A 17,858-nucleotide genomic window follows, 5' to 3' on the forward strand; every position below is an offset into this window, starting at 1 on the left:
AAGTGTTGTTGGTTTGCCAGAGTGCAGTTTGAACCCAGGGCCTCCATTTTAACAGCACTGACCTTGACTTCAGAAGCCAAATTGGTAACTCCTTCATCTGGTAGCAGTAATAGAAGGGAACACATAACACTTATTGAGCTAGCCACTGGCATTCATTCACCTCCATAAAAATATCTTTTGGCAGAGGGGAAAGCAAATATCATTCATCTGCTTTAACAGATGGAAAAATTGAAGACAACAGAGGTTCTACAAAGCCACATCTGGTACAGCCAAGGTCTCTCAAATAGCAAGCTCAGCTTATCCACTAAGCCACACTACCTTTCAGAAAAAATGGACCAAACCTTTGTGCTTGGCTAGAGCAGAACTAAACACATGATTTTCTGTGGGGGTGTCGTGGTAGTGGTGGTGGGAGCTGGTGGGGAGATTTGGAAAGGGACCCTGCATGCAACCCCAGTGATAATGTCAGATATTTGCATAATAAATGCAATTGCAATATCATTGAAGAAGGTAATTGTGATATTTTAAACTTTTGTAATGCTGCTAAACTCTTGGTGAATTGAATTTTTCCAAGAGTTTGCATGCATAGCTGGGGACTGCTAGCTAATTCGGAGGGAACTATAGGGCCAGGTTATGAACATCCATCAGGGTTTGTCTAGACCAGTAAAAATTGCATTACTAAACAATGCTGGTGCAGCACATCTCTAGTAGGGGTGAAATCCTGGCTCCATTATAGTAAATAACAAAACTCCCAGTTATTCCTTCTTTTGCCTGAAAGTATTCTAGTTGCTGACCTCTCCACTGCAGGTAAGAGTCTTGAAACTGTAGACAGCTGAGTATGCTGACCAATTTGCTTAACTTCTTCCTCATTTCATTCATCTGTCCATGTGGTTTATGTCAACAAAATTATTTTCTTTGTCCCACTAGGTGGCTGGATGAATCTATCATTCAAGAGATCACACCTAAGCTGATTGGGGACTGGCCCAATACGTATACATACACCAAAGCCTTAGCAGAGTACCTGGTCCAGCAAGAGAAAGAGCACTTCAACGTTGCCATCATCAGGCCATCCATCGTGGGAGCCAGCTGGCATGAGCCTTTCCCAGTACGCCTGATTATGCTCCTTCTTTTAAGCATTTCCCACTGAGTGCTCTCCAGATACAGCTGAGGCTCCTGCTCTAAATCCAGCCTTCTGTCCGGGGGGCAACCCCGCATTACAAAGATGCCTGCTGATCATCTTAGAAGTGCACTCTGGTTCTTCAGGGTCTCCAGGGAGGGCTGTGGGAGATGGGAGCAGGCAGTGTCTGGTGCAGAACTGCAAGACTTGCAAATGTGATTCTTTCCTGGAGACGTTGAGCAAGTTGAAAAAGGCAATTTAAAATAAAAAAAACGAATGAATTGAATTTACTGTTGGTGGAAAATGCTGGGCTTGCAATACTGGAGACTACAGTCCTGTATCTGGAGAGGTTCTACACGCTGCCATGCCAACATACCTCAGCACTCAGCTGGGGGAACACTCCTAGGGCTCATAGGATAGGTCAGGCTGTCCATCCTGATCTTTATGCTAAGGCAGTCTGCTAGGCATGCCAGGTAGGGCCATTTGTGAGTGGTTTTTGGATGCCATAACATGACATTCAGCAACTCACCAAGCTGAGATGCTCCAGATGCACATTTATGGGGAGTGTTGCAACTATTAGGAGTACCACACATGGAATAGAATTCAGCTACATTTATACATTGAAATAAATATTCTAGGCCAAATTTACTACTGGCACTAGGAGATGCAACAGGTCCTAGGCTTGCACCTGAGTCATAAAGGTGACAGTCATCTTTGCCTCTTCTGTACCTGAGTGGCACCAGGCAAAGCTCAGACATCACCTAGGATCTGAACCAAAATATCCATCTTGGAAGGACAGAGTGCAGCATAATAGTGTCATTGCAAGTCATTCGAAATATTATTGGTTCTAATTAACATTCTCACAAGATGTGACTTTCCTTATTGCAATAGAGTGCTGTTCAAGAGTACTGATATTCTTTACTGTCTTTGAAAACTTCAGGAAAAATCAAATAAATTACCTCCAATCTGACCGTTACACAGATATGCCACACTGATCATTATAAGCTGAGGTGATTGCATCAACACCAAGATTACATGGCATTTGGAAAGTCAGATCTGGTACACATAGTCAAATTACTACCCTAATGTGGTGATCTTTAAAACAAAATTTGACTATATTTGACTAGGTCGTAAACTGCAGACAACACTGGCTGTTTACCATGTATCCTTTATTTAAAATCAATATGTTGTGCTATCTTTGCTCTCTGGTGGTTGTCCAAGCTAAATTGGCATCCTTTTTAACAGTGGTCTGATTAAGTGACTTCATCCATACCACAGCACTGTAACACTTTTTGAAGTCTGTGTGAGCTAAACATTGTTGAAAGAAATAATAAAATATGTCTTTCCTTTTTTGCAGGGTTGGATTGACAACTTCCATGGAGCAAGTGGAATGATTATTGCGGTACGTATAGTTACTACTTAAAAAAAAATTCCTTTGCTCAAAACATGTGTGCAGAAAATTCCATAGCATTTTGTAGATTTTAATAGAGACACATACCATATATCTTTATAGGCATATGCCTACAGGACCCGACAGTGTTGTCTGTTTATACTGCATCCAAAAAAACTACCTTAAAACAACATTAAGGTTGCATAGTCAAGTACTGAAAAGTTAGGAAATAAAAGAATTAATGTTACCTGTACAAGCTTATTTTGTCCCCCTTGTTATGCATATGCATTATGATACAGTCTTTAATTACATGATCACATACTAGCTTTTCCACAGGATCCTGGCCTCTTACCAGCAGAAGGTGCATTGAGAGCATAGTCTCCATGCTTTCAGTTCTGGTACCTGGCACAACAGTGGCAGCTAATAGGGAGCATGTTCCGAGCTCTACGGGGATACCAAATGCTCATCCTGGTCAGCATGTAGGATCTGTGTGGGTATGGAGCGTGCTCACTGCAGACAGAATCTTGGGAGAATCCAGCTCTACTGAGCATGTGTGAACTGTGATTTTCAGAGGCTTATAAATTGGCCATATTTGGGCAAATTTTTGTGGGGCTGGCAAAAGGCACATCATTGATGGCAGGCACAGATGCCAACTTTCACATGGTAAATAAGCATCCTGACTTGCACAATAAGCCAAAAATCAAGTTAATTGCATTTCAAAACCAGGTCAAAACAAGCCAATCCCTAAGAACCCCAACGCTCTGTGACTAGATCACCCCCGCATGCAGTCTGGAACTGTGGTGGGCCTGCTATGCACCCTGACTCTCTCCCCATCTTGCCGCTGCTTTCCAGGAGCTGATCGAGAAAAGGAAGTAACAAGCTGAAAGCCACAATCCAAAAACTAGCCAACAAGCAAATCACAAGCAAATTAAGCCAAAAACAAGCCCAATTTCTGTGTTTTTTCCATGAGTTTAGCATGTCTGCCACCTCCAGCCAAATGTCCAACTCCTTGCTCCAAAGAATGGGGGCACTAGAGATTCTCAATGAAATAGTGGTTAGAATTTTTTAACATGGGCAAAACAATGTATTTTTCTCTAATCTTGTACTCAGAAGTGACTAAATCGTTTCTACTGAAAGTTTCCAAGAAAATTCAGCCTGAGACACATACCTGGCATGGAAAACTTCAGTCTGAACAGTTCAGATCTGGCAAAGTTATAAGCAACTGAAAACAGTGTCATAAAATAGAAACTTTAATTACACATGTCATTTCCAGGACATGTTACCTATATGTGCTTCTGTTGGAAGCATTCAATTCAAGGCAACAAAGTTGTTGGTTCAAGTCTCACACAAGGACTTAAGTTCATTTATTCCCATGAAACAAGTGCAATGCAGTTCTTATACACCTCTATCCTGATATAACACTGTGCTCAGGAGCCAAAAAATCTTACCATGTTATAAGTGAAACCGCATTATATCAAATTTGCTTTGATCTGCCAGAGTGTGCAGCCCCGCCTCCCCAGAGCACTGCTTTTCCATGTTCTATCTGAATTTGTTTTATATCAGGGTAGAGATGTACTATCATTTCTCATTATATGCATTTGTGTCACATACATCACAATAGTGCCTGACCTACACCAGTGATGGGCAAACTGCGGCCCGTGGGCTGCATGCGGTCTGTCAGAGTAAGCTGTTGGCAGGCCACGAGACAGTTTATTTACATTTGCACATTTGGAACAAAATCCAGGATAATGGAGAATAAAACCCTAGTGTTCCTAAAGAATTGCCTTGAAGAAAGATGCAATAGATAATTAAATCAGTAATAATAATACATATGAAAAGCATATCCTTTTCCCTGCATTTCTCATCAGTTTGATTTTTGTTTTAAACCAGAACTACTACTAGTCCCCTAACTCATATGAACGGCCATCCTGTGTCAAACTAATGATCCTTCTAGTCCAGTATCCTGTCTTCTGACAGTGGCCAGTGCCAGGTGCTTCAGAGGGGATGAACAGAACACGACATTCTGAGTGATCCATCCATCTCCTGTCATCCAGTCCCAGCTTCTGGCAGTTGGAGATTTAGGGACATCCCGAACATGGGGTTGCATCCCCAACCACCTTGACTAAAAGCCACTGATGGACCTATCCTCCATGAATTTACCTAATTGTTTTTGAACCCAGTTATGCTTTTGGCACTCATCACATCCTATGGTTGACTGTGCATTCTGTGAAGTGCTTCCTTTTATTTGTTTTAAATTTGCTGCCCATTAATTTCATTGGATGACCCCTAGTTCTTGTGTTATGTGAAAGAGTAAATAACACTTTCTTATTCACTTTCTCTGCACCATTCATGCTTTTAGAGACCTTTATCATAGCCCTATTGGTCATATCTTTTTAAGATGAGCAGTCCCAGTCTTTTTAATCTCTCCACATATAGAAGCTGTTCCATACCCCTAATCATTTGTCTTGCCCTCTTCCAATTCTAACATACCCTTTTTTGAGATGAGGCAACCAGAACTATATATGGCATTCAAGGTGCAGGCCCACCATGAATTTATATAGTGGCATTATGATATTTTCTGATTTACTATCTATCACTTTCCTAATGGTTCCTAGCGTTCTTTTAGCTTTTTTGCCTGCAACTGCACACTGAGCAGATGTTTTTAGAGAACTATGCACAATGACTCCAATATCTCTTTCTTGAGAGATAACAGCTAATTTAGACCCCATCACTTTGTATGTATAGTTGAAGTTTATTTTTCCAGTGTGTATTACTTTACACTTAAAAATATTGAATTTCATCTACCTTTTTGTTGTCCTGTTACCCAGTTTAGTGAGATCCCTTTGTAACTCTTCTCAGTCAGCTTTGGACTTAACTATCTTGAGTAACTTTTTATCGTCTGCAAATTTTGCCAACTCACTTCTCACTCCCTTTTCCAAGTCATTTATGAATATGCTGAACAGCACAGGTCCCAGTACAGTTCCTTGGAGGACCTGACTATTTACCTCTCTCCATTCTGAAAACTGACCATTTATTCCTGACCTTTGTTTCCTATCTTTTAAACAGTTATTGATCCATGAGAGGCCCTTCCCTCTTGTTCCACGACTGCTTAATTTGCTTAAGAGACTTTGGTTGAGGGACCTCATCAAAAGCTTTCTGAAAGGTCAAGTACACTATCTCCACCAGATCCCCCTTGTCCACATTTGTTGTTCCCCTCATAAAACTCTAATATAATGTCAAGGCATCATTTCCCTTTACAAAAGCTGGGTTGACTCTTCTCCCACAAACCATGTTCATCTCTGTGTCTGATGATTCTGTAACTTATAGTTTCAGCCAATTTCTCTGGTACTGAAGTTAGGCTTGTCAGCCTATAATTGCTTCTGGAGCCTTTTTTAAAAATCAGCATTACATGGGCTACCCTCCAGTCATCTGGTACAGAAGCTGACTTCTGTATATTTTGTACCATGGTATTACCATGTCCTGTTGATTATTTTCATTCTACTAAGTTTCCTAGATATCAGTATGGTCGTTTAATGCCATCATACTCATCCATTCAATGTGCTACCCCAGGGGCACATTCTAATAAATGGGGGTATACTGTATATTTTTGTTAATCTTTATTTTATCCAGGTTGATTACACTATAAAACTACGCTATTGTCAGCCTTGTGCAGTGTATAACAGGATTTGTGGTTTGTAATCATAGCAAAGGAGGATTATGTTGACATAGCATCTTAATAAAAACAGGGTGTTAGATGGGATGGGATCTGAGTTACTGCAGAGAATTCTTTTCTGAGTGCTGGCTGGTGAGTCTTGCCCACATGCTCAGGGTTTAGCTGATCGCCATATTTGGGGTCAGGAAGGAATTTTCCTCCAGGGCAGATTGGCAGAGGCCCTGGAGGTTTTTCACCTTCCTCTGCAGCATGGGGCATGGGTCACTTGCTGGTGGATTCTCTGCAACTTGAGGTCTTCAAACCACAATCTGAAGACTTCAATAACTCAGACATAGGTTAGGAGTTTGTTATAGAAGGGGATGGGTAGGATTCTGTGGCCTGCTTTGTGCAGGAGGTTAGACTAGATGATCATATTGGTCCCTTCTGACCTTAAAGTCTATGAGTCTATGAGCTCATTTTTACCTTAGGAAATGAAAGTTGTTATAATTACATGTGGAATACACCCTTCATGCTAGAGCAGGATTAGTAAATAGATATGTTCATGCTAATACTTTCATCCAAGGCCTTTGTTATTCCTTTCAAACCACATCCTCTGTATTCACAAAACTCCACTGGCTGTCCATTAATATTAAGATTAATTAAAATAATTGCATTCCAGCTATGATATATTTAAATGTATCGAGCAGAGTGTTGGATCTGTTTATGCAAATGCACTTAGAGTTTCTTAAGCATTTGCTCATACCAAGTTTGTTGTTATAGAGTGGTACTATGGGTTTTTTTTCTCTCTCTCTCTCTTTATAATACAGTCTGGCATCCTGGTGGCTCCAACAGTGTGTACGTGCATGTGTTTCTATTCAGGGATTTGTGCTATATCTATCATACAGAACAACTGACTATGACAATTTCAAAAACCTTCCATGCATCAGAATAGCAAACTATTTACCACATTGCTTGCAGCCCCCAGGGTGGTGGAGGGAGGGAGAAGAGGAGTCTGCCACAACTGTGAGTACTCCAAACTACTAAACTAAGAACAGCGAGGTGAAATAGCAGACTATATTGGAACAATGGAGGACTTTTGACATGGAGGACTGGCCCACATCTATAGAGAGTCTGGAGCAGCACGTTGAAGTAAACAAGATTCTCTCAGAAAAACGTACTGTTACTAAGAGTGCTGAAAGCAAAAACACGCAGTGTAGTATACAGTCTGATCATCTCAGAGAACCCAGCAAGCAAAATTTTTAAAGAGAGAATGCAAATTGTTCAGGAGCACTTGGCACCCAAGCGCCTGATTATGGCTGAAAGGTTTGGGCATTGGCGGCGGGTAGAGGAGGCTGTGTCTTCCCAAACAGCCAGCCGTGGTCCTGGCCATATTCCGCCCCCCAGGGCCCTGTTTCGGTGGTGCCACTGGGCTCCAAGGGCTGGGGCCATGCCATCTGCCTTCCTGGTGCCCCATGGCTGGGGAGCCTGCAGCGGTGCCATGTGCGCTCCCTCCCAGCACTCCAGGGCTGTGGGGGTCTACAGGCAGCCTGGGGCAGGGGCCAATGGCCGTGCGGGGATCTCTGGGTTCTGGGAGCGTGGAAAGAGTGGGGCCGGGCCTCAGATGTAAGGGGCAGAGCTGTGGACTAGCCTCCCCCAGCCAGCATTTCATGTGCAGCCCATGGCTTTCGGTTTCATACGCAGAATCAACCTAAAGGTGAATCTATTTCCTCCTTTGGTACAGAATTAAAAACATTACCAAAACACTGTCCTTTTAAAGATGGTCTTAACGAGGCCTTGAAAGACAAATTTGTGTGTGGACTACTTAATGGAAGCATACAAAAAGCCAAGAGGGATCCCACGTGAGCTCAGGTTTATGAAGCCACTCTGAACAGCTGAAAATATGCTAACAGCCCTAATTGGGCATGCTTTTACACATGGGAAGGTGAGCTTACCCTACATTAAGGATGTGTCCTATGGGATTCATGTTGTTATACCTAGTAAACTGTGCACAAGAGTCTTAGAAGAGTTCCTTGTAGGTCACCTAGAGATAGTAAAAATGAAGGCACTTGCCAGAAGTTTTGTATGGTGGCCAGGCATTGAACAACAAATAGAGCAGCTTGCTAAGGAATGTTTGGACTCCCAACAGGTACAACACATGCCTAAACCAGCATCATTGCCCCTGGGAATGGCCATAAACTCCCTGGCAATATCTGCATATTGACTTTGCTGGACCATTTTTGGGAATGATGTATCTAGTAGTGGGGGGTGCCCATTCCAAATGGCGAGAAGTTTTTTGCATGAAAACTACCACAGCTGCATAGACAATAGAAAAACTTGGAAGTTTATTTGCAAGAACTGGACTGCCAGAACAAGCTGTGAGTGACCATGTCCTCAGTGTTCCTCAGAGGAGTTTCTGCAGCTCATGAAGAAAAATGGTATTAGATATATCACCTTAATACCACACAACCCAGCCACAAAGGGCTTGGTTGAAAGGTTTGTACAGAAGTTTAAGCAAGCCCTGGGATCCATGACAGATGAGAGAGGGTCATTACAGCAGAAGCTGGCATGTTTCTTGCTAGCATATAGAAATACGATATATTCCATGACAAACCAAACACCTGAGATCCTATTTATGGGCAGAAATCTCAAGTCATATTTGGACTTATTAAAACCAAATATACTACTACAAGTCAGAATTTATCCAGTAAGTCAAGCTATGGTGAGAAGGACCAGTGTACCTCATCAGCTACAAGTAGATCTAATAGCGCTGGCGCGTGATTATCAGAGAACCAGTACATGGCTTCCAGCAAGTATTTTCACATAAATGGATCCTTTGTCTTATATAGTACAAGAGGAACCCAATATGTTTTAGTTCTGCCATGTTGACCAAGTGTGAGATTTGGGGGTGACCTGTGGCTGAGAAAAGCAGTAGAATTTGGGGAACTGCCAGTTGTTCCAACATCAATGCCCCAGCTTGAAGCAGCAACCAAGAAGCAGCAACCAAGAAGCTGAACAACCAGCATCATCTGAGGGAACATCTGGAGTCAGAAATTGCTGCAGACACATCACTTCCTCAGAGAAGTGTTCAAAATGTTGGCAGACGCTATCCAGAAAGACAATGCAAGCCACCTTTAAAGATTTCACTTGTTACTGGACCTTGGGTTGTTCTTCCACCTTCTGAAGGTTTGTGTCCATTTCATTTTTCAGAGGGAAGGGCAGATGTGATATACTTGAATGTATTGAACAGAGTTTTGAATCTGTTTAGGTCAATTTGCAGTTATAGTTTCTTAAGTAGTAGCTTATGCTGACTCTGTTTTTTTGCAGTGGTTGCTATGTTTTTCTTCTCTCTCTCTCTTTGCAATACAAGAGTCTGTCTGCCATCCTGGCTCCTGTGTTTCTAATCAGGAATTTGTGCTATATCTGTCATACATGCAGCCTTTTACATGCACACACACACACTATGGACAAGCTCACAAATGTTTTACTTACTCTCTCTCTCTTCTCCACACTTAGCACCTTGGGTTCACCCAGTACGTCTTTTCTGTGTTCTTTCACACAGCCTTGCCACTGTTAGGGTGAGAATCTCCTCTGCAACTTATGTCTAGAAACTCCCTGAAATGTAAATCTCTGCTTCATTAACTCTCTATTGCTTTTCAGCTATCATCTGAAAAGAGATTTTTTTCTTCTTTGCCAATATCTCTGAATTTCTCTCCATTGGCTATTATTTTAATTTTATATCTGTATTATTTAACTCGGTGTGTTCTTTGGGATACAATTTGCATGAACGATATTACACAAAACAAAGTTCTGTTGTTTTGTTCTTCATTTCCCTTGAGATTGTTTTTTGAGTAAGTTGTGCTGTATACTTGCATACATCAGGCACATTGTGAGGCTGGAGCCCAAAAGCTGAGTCTTTCAGCCACCCAAGAAATGCAGTGATCAAATATGACTGTGTGACTTGAAATGTTTCACTGCTTTTGTAAAATGTTTTTCTTGAACTTTTTTTGACTATCAACAAGTCAGTTCTGACCTACATGGCAAAGTATTTGGAATCTTCATCCACCAATAATATTTCTTCTTTCATTAAATCATCTGCTGAAGTTGTACAAGGTCCCGTGTGTATTTCATGTCATTGTTCCTTGGCTCAGCAACAAAGGGGAAATGGAGGCTTACACTGTCATATAACTGTATCTTTTCCTGAATTCCATCTGTGAAATCCAGGCCTCATTGATGTCAGTGGCAAAACTACCATTGACTTCAAGAGATCCAGGATTTAAAGTTACGTCTTTAGTGCTGAATGAATTCTAGTGTACAGCTGGGGTTTCTGACACTGCAGGACTGTTTTACTAATTCTTCCTAAACTGCAGTTTTCTCTTACAAAAATTGCCCACATTTTGTGACTTGAATATTTTTAAATTGTGAAAGTTTTGGGTTTTGTTCAAATGAATCAGGTGCCAAGATTCTAGGTTCTTATATCTCTGAAATGAAGAGACTGCAGAAAATAATCACGAGGAATGAGTGTACATTTAGGTTACACTGAACACATTAACAACCCTGTGCAGGATCTGACAATTTAATTCCATCACACATGGAAGTCCGAGAAGAAAAATCCCACTTCTGCAGTTTCCTTTGACAGTGTGGGCTTTCTCACACATTTTGATGACTTTGCACTGAGAGTCCCAGAGAGGACAGCTCACTGGTCTGTCTTTCCTCTCCCAAGAAAAGTGGTTGAAGTATTTACAGAGTGATAAAATTTAGGTTTTTATATATTGCAAGATCACTGTGGTGGTTTTTTTTTAATATCTACACTATATTTTATATCATATATAAAACCTATATATTGCAAAATAACTATTTCCCAGTATCTAGATCAGTAGTTTTCAACCTGTGGCCTACGGACCCCTGGGGGTCCGCAGAGTATGTCTAAGGGATCTGTGAAAGGTGACTATGAAAATAAAGTTTCAGATCCCAGAAAAGGCATTTTGTTTTTCTGATCAATCAAAAGTGTGTGAATACCCCCACCTACAGTACAAAACCCAGAAGTGTTGTCATTATTGTAGAAACCCATGGTTTAGCATCCTCACACTGTGTCAAATGCTGTGCTGAGCATGTGTAACATTTATAGCTGAATTGTTTTCAGTCTGACTTCTGTGGTAGGGTTCATGGACCACAGATTGAATTTCCAAAGGAGTCACATTTTTTTAGGGTTCGCCAAATGAAAGAAGGTTGAAAACAATTGCTGTAGATCACTGCCATAACTGAGTGAGTATAGAAAAGTATCAACATTCTTAAAATGTTTCATTTACAGTAGTACTCATGAAAAAGGCTAGATCATCAGCCGTGGAGACTGAAGTTTATCCAGGGAACAATAGAAGCACAGGCAGCATCAGTGCAAGTTTCCCTACTCCACCCTGCCTGAATACTGACATTGGAGGGATTACCTTTATAATATATTGAGATATAGCTATCTCTTAGAACTGGAATGGACTCCGAAGGGTCATTGAGTCCAACCCCCTACCTTCATTAGCAGGATCAAGTACTGATTTTGCCCCAGATCCCTAAATGGCCCCCTCAAGGATTGAGCTCATAACCTTGGGTTTAGCAGGCCAATGCTCAAACCACTGAGCTATCCCTCCTGTTGAAACTAGAAAGAGTGTCAGTTTTCATTAGATAGGCTAGAGGTGTTTGTATCACAGACTCTCCTAACAACTGGACTCGGATGGTCATCACATTTCGCATATCCTCTGGTGGGTCTGTCCACCAGCTTGGGGAAAAATAGTCAGCGATCCCCAACTATGTTATTACCTTCTATACAGGCTCTGACATAGAAATGCAAAAAATATGGAAAATGTAACAAAAGTGATAGTCCTGACTTGGACTGATACTGCAGGTCTAGTGCTGACCCAGTAGCTCGAGGATCACAACCCTTCCCTTTGCCTCAGGGTGACCACAGGGCTTACCTACCGTGTTGAAGCCTACTGTTGCTGCTCAGGGAACTGTTTGTCTCTCCTGCCTGACCCTTCCCCAGTTGCAGAGTTGGGTCTTCACTTTTATATATTCCAGCTAGGAACCAGAACCCACTCTTTAGCTGCTGCTTAGCTGGATCAGCTGGTTTCCAACACCTGCCTGCTGGGCTTGTCCAGAGGCCAGGGCTTGCTGCTCCCTGACTTCGCAGGCCCTTAAATGGGCAGACCACTCTAATACACTACCAAACAGCTTTTGTTTGGTAGCAACTTTCAGTTATTTCTGATCTTATTGGATTTATACTGATGTTATAGAAAAAGACAACTTTTTCCCTTTCAGCCATCCATTCCTTAAAGGGGGGCAAAAGTATATATGGTTTTAATTGCACTTTTTGCACTAACATCAATGGAAATCAAGGAGCGATAATCCCTGCATAGTGCTTTCAAAACTAACCCCTGAATTGTCTATGTTACATATTAGCAGAACCACATTTGATTAGAGGCAACTCTCTCTGTTTTGAGCTAGTTGTATTTTAAAAACATGCACAGTATTCATCTGCCAATCAATTTTTTGGCCTTAATTAAGATGGTCGACGGGTTAGATTAAAATAAAGCCACTCCATACACATACGCACACACCACACCTTGAACCTTCACACAAAACCCACCCCATCTGATAACTAAAACCGGGTTTGGAGAAGTATGGTTATTTTTCATGTTAGCTCATCTCTGAATTTCCAAGTTATGCTAGGAATGGAAGTGGAATGGCTGAAATATTGTAAAAAGGGCTGTTCTCAAACTCTGTCTGGACCAACCACAAACTAGAAGTACAAAAATCTTGTGATAAAGCCTATTTTCATGAGATTTCAACCCAGGGAAGACAGAAGATTTGCTGGTAGGGAGAGCCAGACACTTCAAAGATGCTAGCTAACATCCTGCCAGACCCTCCATAAAAAGTATCCATCTGTTCTTCAAGGATTTGTTCCTGCACCACTGAAATTTTCCCTTTGACTTCATTGAGTGCAGGACCAGGCAGTAAGTGGGGGGGGAGGGGAATACATGCTCTTAGCTTAATATTTGTTTGAATCTCTGTTTCATGATAACCAGTGAATGAAATTCATGAGAAACAATTTTTTTTTTCATTTCTGATTGGCAGGAGGCTGTGCCTAGCCATTGCAGATGACAAATTAGCAACTGTGATCCACCTGTTCATCTTCTCAGGGCTGGATTTGCTCTAAGTAGGCCTGTTGGTCAGGGTCAATCAAACACTTCACCTTGTCTAACATATACACTTTGAACAAGACAAGCTGCTGAAAGCATATCACACGTATGCCCTCTCTGGTTAAGATTCCTTCTCTGCCTAATTCAAAGTTCTGGTCCTTATCTTAAAATTCCTTAGTGGTCTTGAGACAGGCTACATCAGAGACTGAATCTGTATCAATGATCACTCAAGGCAACTGAATTAATCTGGGATATAGAAATTAGAAGTGCTTAGGGTGAAACCTTCAGGAGCAGAAAGCAGGATGTTCTCAATGTTGGGTGCTGGACTACCCTAGCTGAGGAGATCTGAATGGATCAGTCTATCCGTTTTCAGGCCCATTCTTTTGATCCTACTTGCAATGATGAGAGAAGAAGGAATAATTGAAGTTTAGTGGGTGAAACCTATAATGGCAAAAGCAAAATTCCATTTGGGTAATTTTCTGTGCTTGACAAGCAAAGTGAATTTTGTTCCTAGACTTGCAGTTATTGGCATCCTATAAATATAAGAGATTAGACTGTTTTTCCAGACCAATTTTGCAGATATACAGATAGTTCAGATAAGCATCTTTTGGCTGCTTTATCCAAATTGAACCTGAACTCCAAACCTTTTGAACTTTCCCCCCTCATTAGCATTTATATAGAGATATGAGTCTAATCTGCACAAATCCATAGGATTCTGTTAAAAACACAGTGTGAGGGGGCAGAGCTCTGCTTTATTGCATGGAGTGATTTATTTTCCTTTGCTTCGAATTGATTCTGTTGCTGGGAGGAGAAGCTTTGGTTTATCTGTGGATTTCTGAGGTTATGTGAAGTGAATCACATTTCTGCTAGCCTATAACTGAAGAATTATGTCTTAGTGTAGCACAGCCTTCCTTCTCCCCTACAAAGCTATGATTAGTTGCTATCGGGAATAACTCTGCTTTTGGTATGTGTCCTGAACTGTGATTGGCCCCCGAGCTCTTCAGCTGGGATACTGCGTAAAAATGTCAAACTCAAACAGGCAAGTGATCTCAGAGATCTCAGTCGAAGTAGCTTTTATTATACCAAACAGAAAATGTCAACAATCTAATAAAAAATTAGCCCATATAATGAACCAAATAATGTGCAGCATTCAATTTGTTTGAATTATTTATATATTAATATTTATTTATATATCGAAGATCTACTTCAAATACATATGACCATCAATATGAATAAAGTGTATGTTTATAACATGTCATAACTACTACAATATGTAAATAAGTATGCATCAGCCTCCCTCTTCTAGAAGGTTCAAGTAGCAATTTGGGGCACAAGTGAACGTGAGTTTGTCTACCTGTATATGATCAACATTTGTTTACATCACAGAATTCAACATGATTGGCTGTTTCTTCTGAAGAGAGCACTAAGGTTGCATCTACACAGCATGCTTTTTGGGTGACGTGCAGTGTACGTATGTGCATAGCTCATCAAACCGGGTATGAATAGCAGTGTAGCTGGTGAGGCGTGGCTTAGGTGAGTAAAGTAGAGGCATGGCTGAAGGCTGTGGGTAAGTACTTGAGTGCACACCCTACACAGCTCTCTACTCGCCCAAGTAGTGCCTCCCTGTCTACACTGCTATTTTTTACCAGTGTAGTGTCCGGCTGCCTCCCCATTGCTGGACCCCTTCTGTGCTGCAGTGAAAGACTCCAGCAACAGGAAAGGGGGTGGTTCTGGCAGGTGGGCGGAGGCAATGGAGAAAGGCTGAGCCTTTCCTTGCTGCAGTGAAAGGCTCTGGCAGCAGGGAGCAGCTGGAGCCTTTCCCTGCTGCCTTCTGTCGGACAGAACCTTTTACTAACACATGTAACTACACATCAGAGCGTGGACACAGCTCTACATGCTGCTGCCAGAGGTATGTAGCCTACAAATGGAGTAGCAGAAGGTAATGTCGTAAGTTAGAATTGAAGTGTTTTGACAGAATTGTTTTGTGGCCCAAGACTAGAACAACAGAAGGTTGCTGCAGGATATGATTGATGTAAATTGTCAGAGCTGGGTGAGGAAGCTTACATGATTATAACTTATCTGCAACTTTTTTGTGACACTAATATCTTTAATAAGCATGAGAATGACATAAAACGTGCATTGTTTATGGGCTAAGAACAAACTTAAAAAATAATCATTCTAGCAAGGCTTTTCAGCCCAGATTTCAGACAAGTGGTTATGCAGGGCTGGACATGCTCTGTTTGTTTGTAGCAGTGGTCCTCAACCTTTCACAGCTAGCGAGCTACTTCATTATCTGAGGGAGGTACAGACTGATTAAAAAGAATTGTATCGCAGTAGTTTGATGTGATGAGCATATTGGAACATTGCTTATAAATAGGTGATGTTGCAAAATCCTCTTCTCCTTTCTCCCCACCTTGTGGCTGCTGAGTATCTCTGGCTCTCCCCCACTTCCTGTGCAAGCTCCACCCCTGCCTTAGAGGGAAGGAAAAGTTGGGGAAAGGATTTTGGCAGCTTCCACCAAGGCTTGTCCTTTTGCTCATCACTCCCCTTTCCCCAGCAGTTCACCGTTAACCGCACTCTGCTCTCCCCTTTGGATTGTGGCAGTGTGTGCCATTCACCACACACAGACACTACAACAGTCACACAAAGGCCCTGATAGGCATGGGCAGCTCAGGAGTGGCAGGGGAAGATAAGAACAGTCATATTGAGTCCATCTATCCCAGTATCCAGTCTCTGAAAGGGCCAGTACCAGAGCTTCCAGGGCAATATACAAAACAGGGCAGTTGGAATGATCCAGCCCTGTCTTCCCCTCTTGGCTTCTGGCAGTCAAAGGTTAAGGGTGGCCCTGTGCATGGAGTTGCATGCGTGACCATCTTGGCTAATAGCCATTGATGGACCTATCCTCCATGAACTTACCTACTTCTTTTTTGAACTCAGTTATACTTCTGGCCCTCACAACATCCCATGGCAATGAGTCCCACAGGTTAACTAAATTATGTGAAACAGTACTTTCTCTTGTTTGTATTAGTCCTTCTGCCTATTAATTTCATGGAGTGTCCCCTGGTTTCTGTATTGTGGGAAAGGGTAAATAACACACCTCTATTCACTTCTTTCGTACACCGTTCATGATTTTAAAGACTTCTATCATATCCCCGTTCTGAGTCTTTTTTTCTAAGCTGAACAACCCTAATATTTTTAGTGTCTGCTCATACACAAGCCATTCCATACCCTTAATCATCTTTGTTGTCCTTCTCTGAACCTGTTCCAGTTCCACCATATTCTTTTTGAGATGGGGTGACCAGAACTGGACACAGTATTCAAGGTGTAGATGCACCTTGGATTTATATAATGCATTATGATATTTTCTGTCCCTTTTCTAGTATTCTGTTAGCCTTTTTGACCACTGTTGCACAGTAAGCTGAAGTTTTCAGGTGATTCCAAGATCTTTCTTGAGCTGCTAATTTAAAACCCATCATTACATATGTATAGTTGGGATTATTTCTTCCAGTGTGAATTACTTTGCAGTTATCAGTGTGGAATTTCATCTGCCACTTTGTGTCCCAGTCACCCTGGTTTTGTGAGATCCCTCTTTAACTCTTTGCAGTTAGCTTTGGAGTTTGGACATAACTATCTTGAATGATCTCTCTTCAATCTGTCTTGAAGATCACTGATTACATTGGCTCCAAATCTTCTCTCGTAACATCAATCTCCTCCTCCCTAGTCTCTTACAGCTGCCCAAAATGTGGGTGCAGAAACACTTTCTTTCCTGTTGATGTTACTGCATCCTTTGCTCTCCAGATCCCTTCGCTGATTTTTCAGTTGCCTTCTACATCAAATTTAGATCCCTTGTCCTTGTAGTCTAGGCTATACCCTGCTTATCTCCTGCTTTTCTCTCTTTTTCCTCAGAACTTTTCACTCAGCTGTTTTCACTCAGGCCTCAGGCCCAACACATTCCCTCAGTTTCCTTCCCTCACTTTCACTTGCATGTCTCATGCCCCCTCTCTGAAACACCCTGGCTGATCCAGTCTGCCTTGCTGCTACTCTTTCTCCTTCAAGTCCCTATTTAAAAGACTTCTTCCATGAAGCCTCCAAACCCTAATCTCCCTTGCACAGAAACATCATCACAAACACTCAGTTAAAAACAAATCATCATGGAACCCCCGAGAAGTGCATTAGCAACTAAATCAAACCCAGAGGAAGGTCTGACTTCCTCCACCCTTCTTCACAACATTTGTAATTGGCATTCAACAAAGTTACATTTTAACTTAGAGTATGTCTCGACCACAATCGCAGGGTGTGACTGCACCTTGAGTAGACGCACCTGAGCCAGCTTTAATCTAGCTAGCTCAGGTTCCAGAACAGTGAAGCCATAGCAGTGTAACCTTCAGTGCAGGCTGTACAAAGCCAGCTAGAACTCTGGGTAGCCAGTGCTGAAGCTCACACTGCTGTGCTTTCACTGTTTCAGGACCCAAACTAGTGAGATTAAAGAGAGCTCACATGTGACCTTGAGCTGCATTA

General features: G+C 41.8%; 1 protein-coding gene across 4 annotated transcripts in view; it reads left to right on the forward strand.

Annotated features, from left to right (window-relative positions):
• The window catches only part of FAR2 (fatty acyl-CoA reductase 2), a 239,770-nt gene that overhangs the window by 179,836 nt on the left and 42,076 nt on the right, over nt 1–17,858 (forward strand). For all 4 annotated transcript variants that reach the window (XR_012656761.1, XM_075070688.1, XM_075070684.1 and 1 more), the window contains 2 exons: nt 925–1,102; nt 2,472–2,516. Coding sequence is in view for 3 of the 4 variants with exons in the window: in XM_075070688.1 (XP_074926789.1) it covers nt 925–1,102; nt 2,472–2,516 (223 nt within the window). In the remaining variant the exon portion in view is untranslated. The remainder of the gene's footprint in view (nt 1–924; nt 1,103–2,471; nt 2,517–17,858) is intronic.

The sequence above is a fragment of the Chelonoidis abingdonii genome, chromosome 1 (assembly GCF_003597395.2).
Source record: "Chelonoidis abingdonii isolate Lonesome George chromosome 1, CheloAbing_2.0, whole genome shotgun sequence".
NCBI lineage: Eukaryota > Metazoa > Chordata > Testudines > Testudinidae > Chelonoidis > Chelonoidis abingdonii.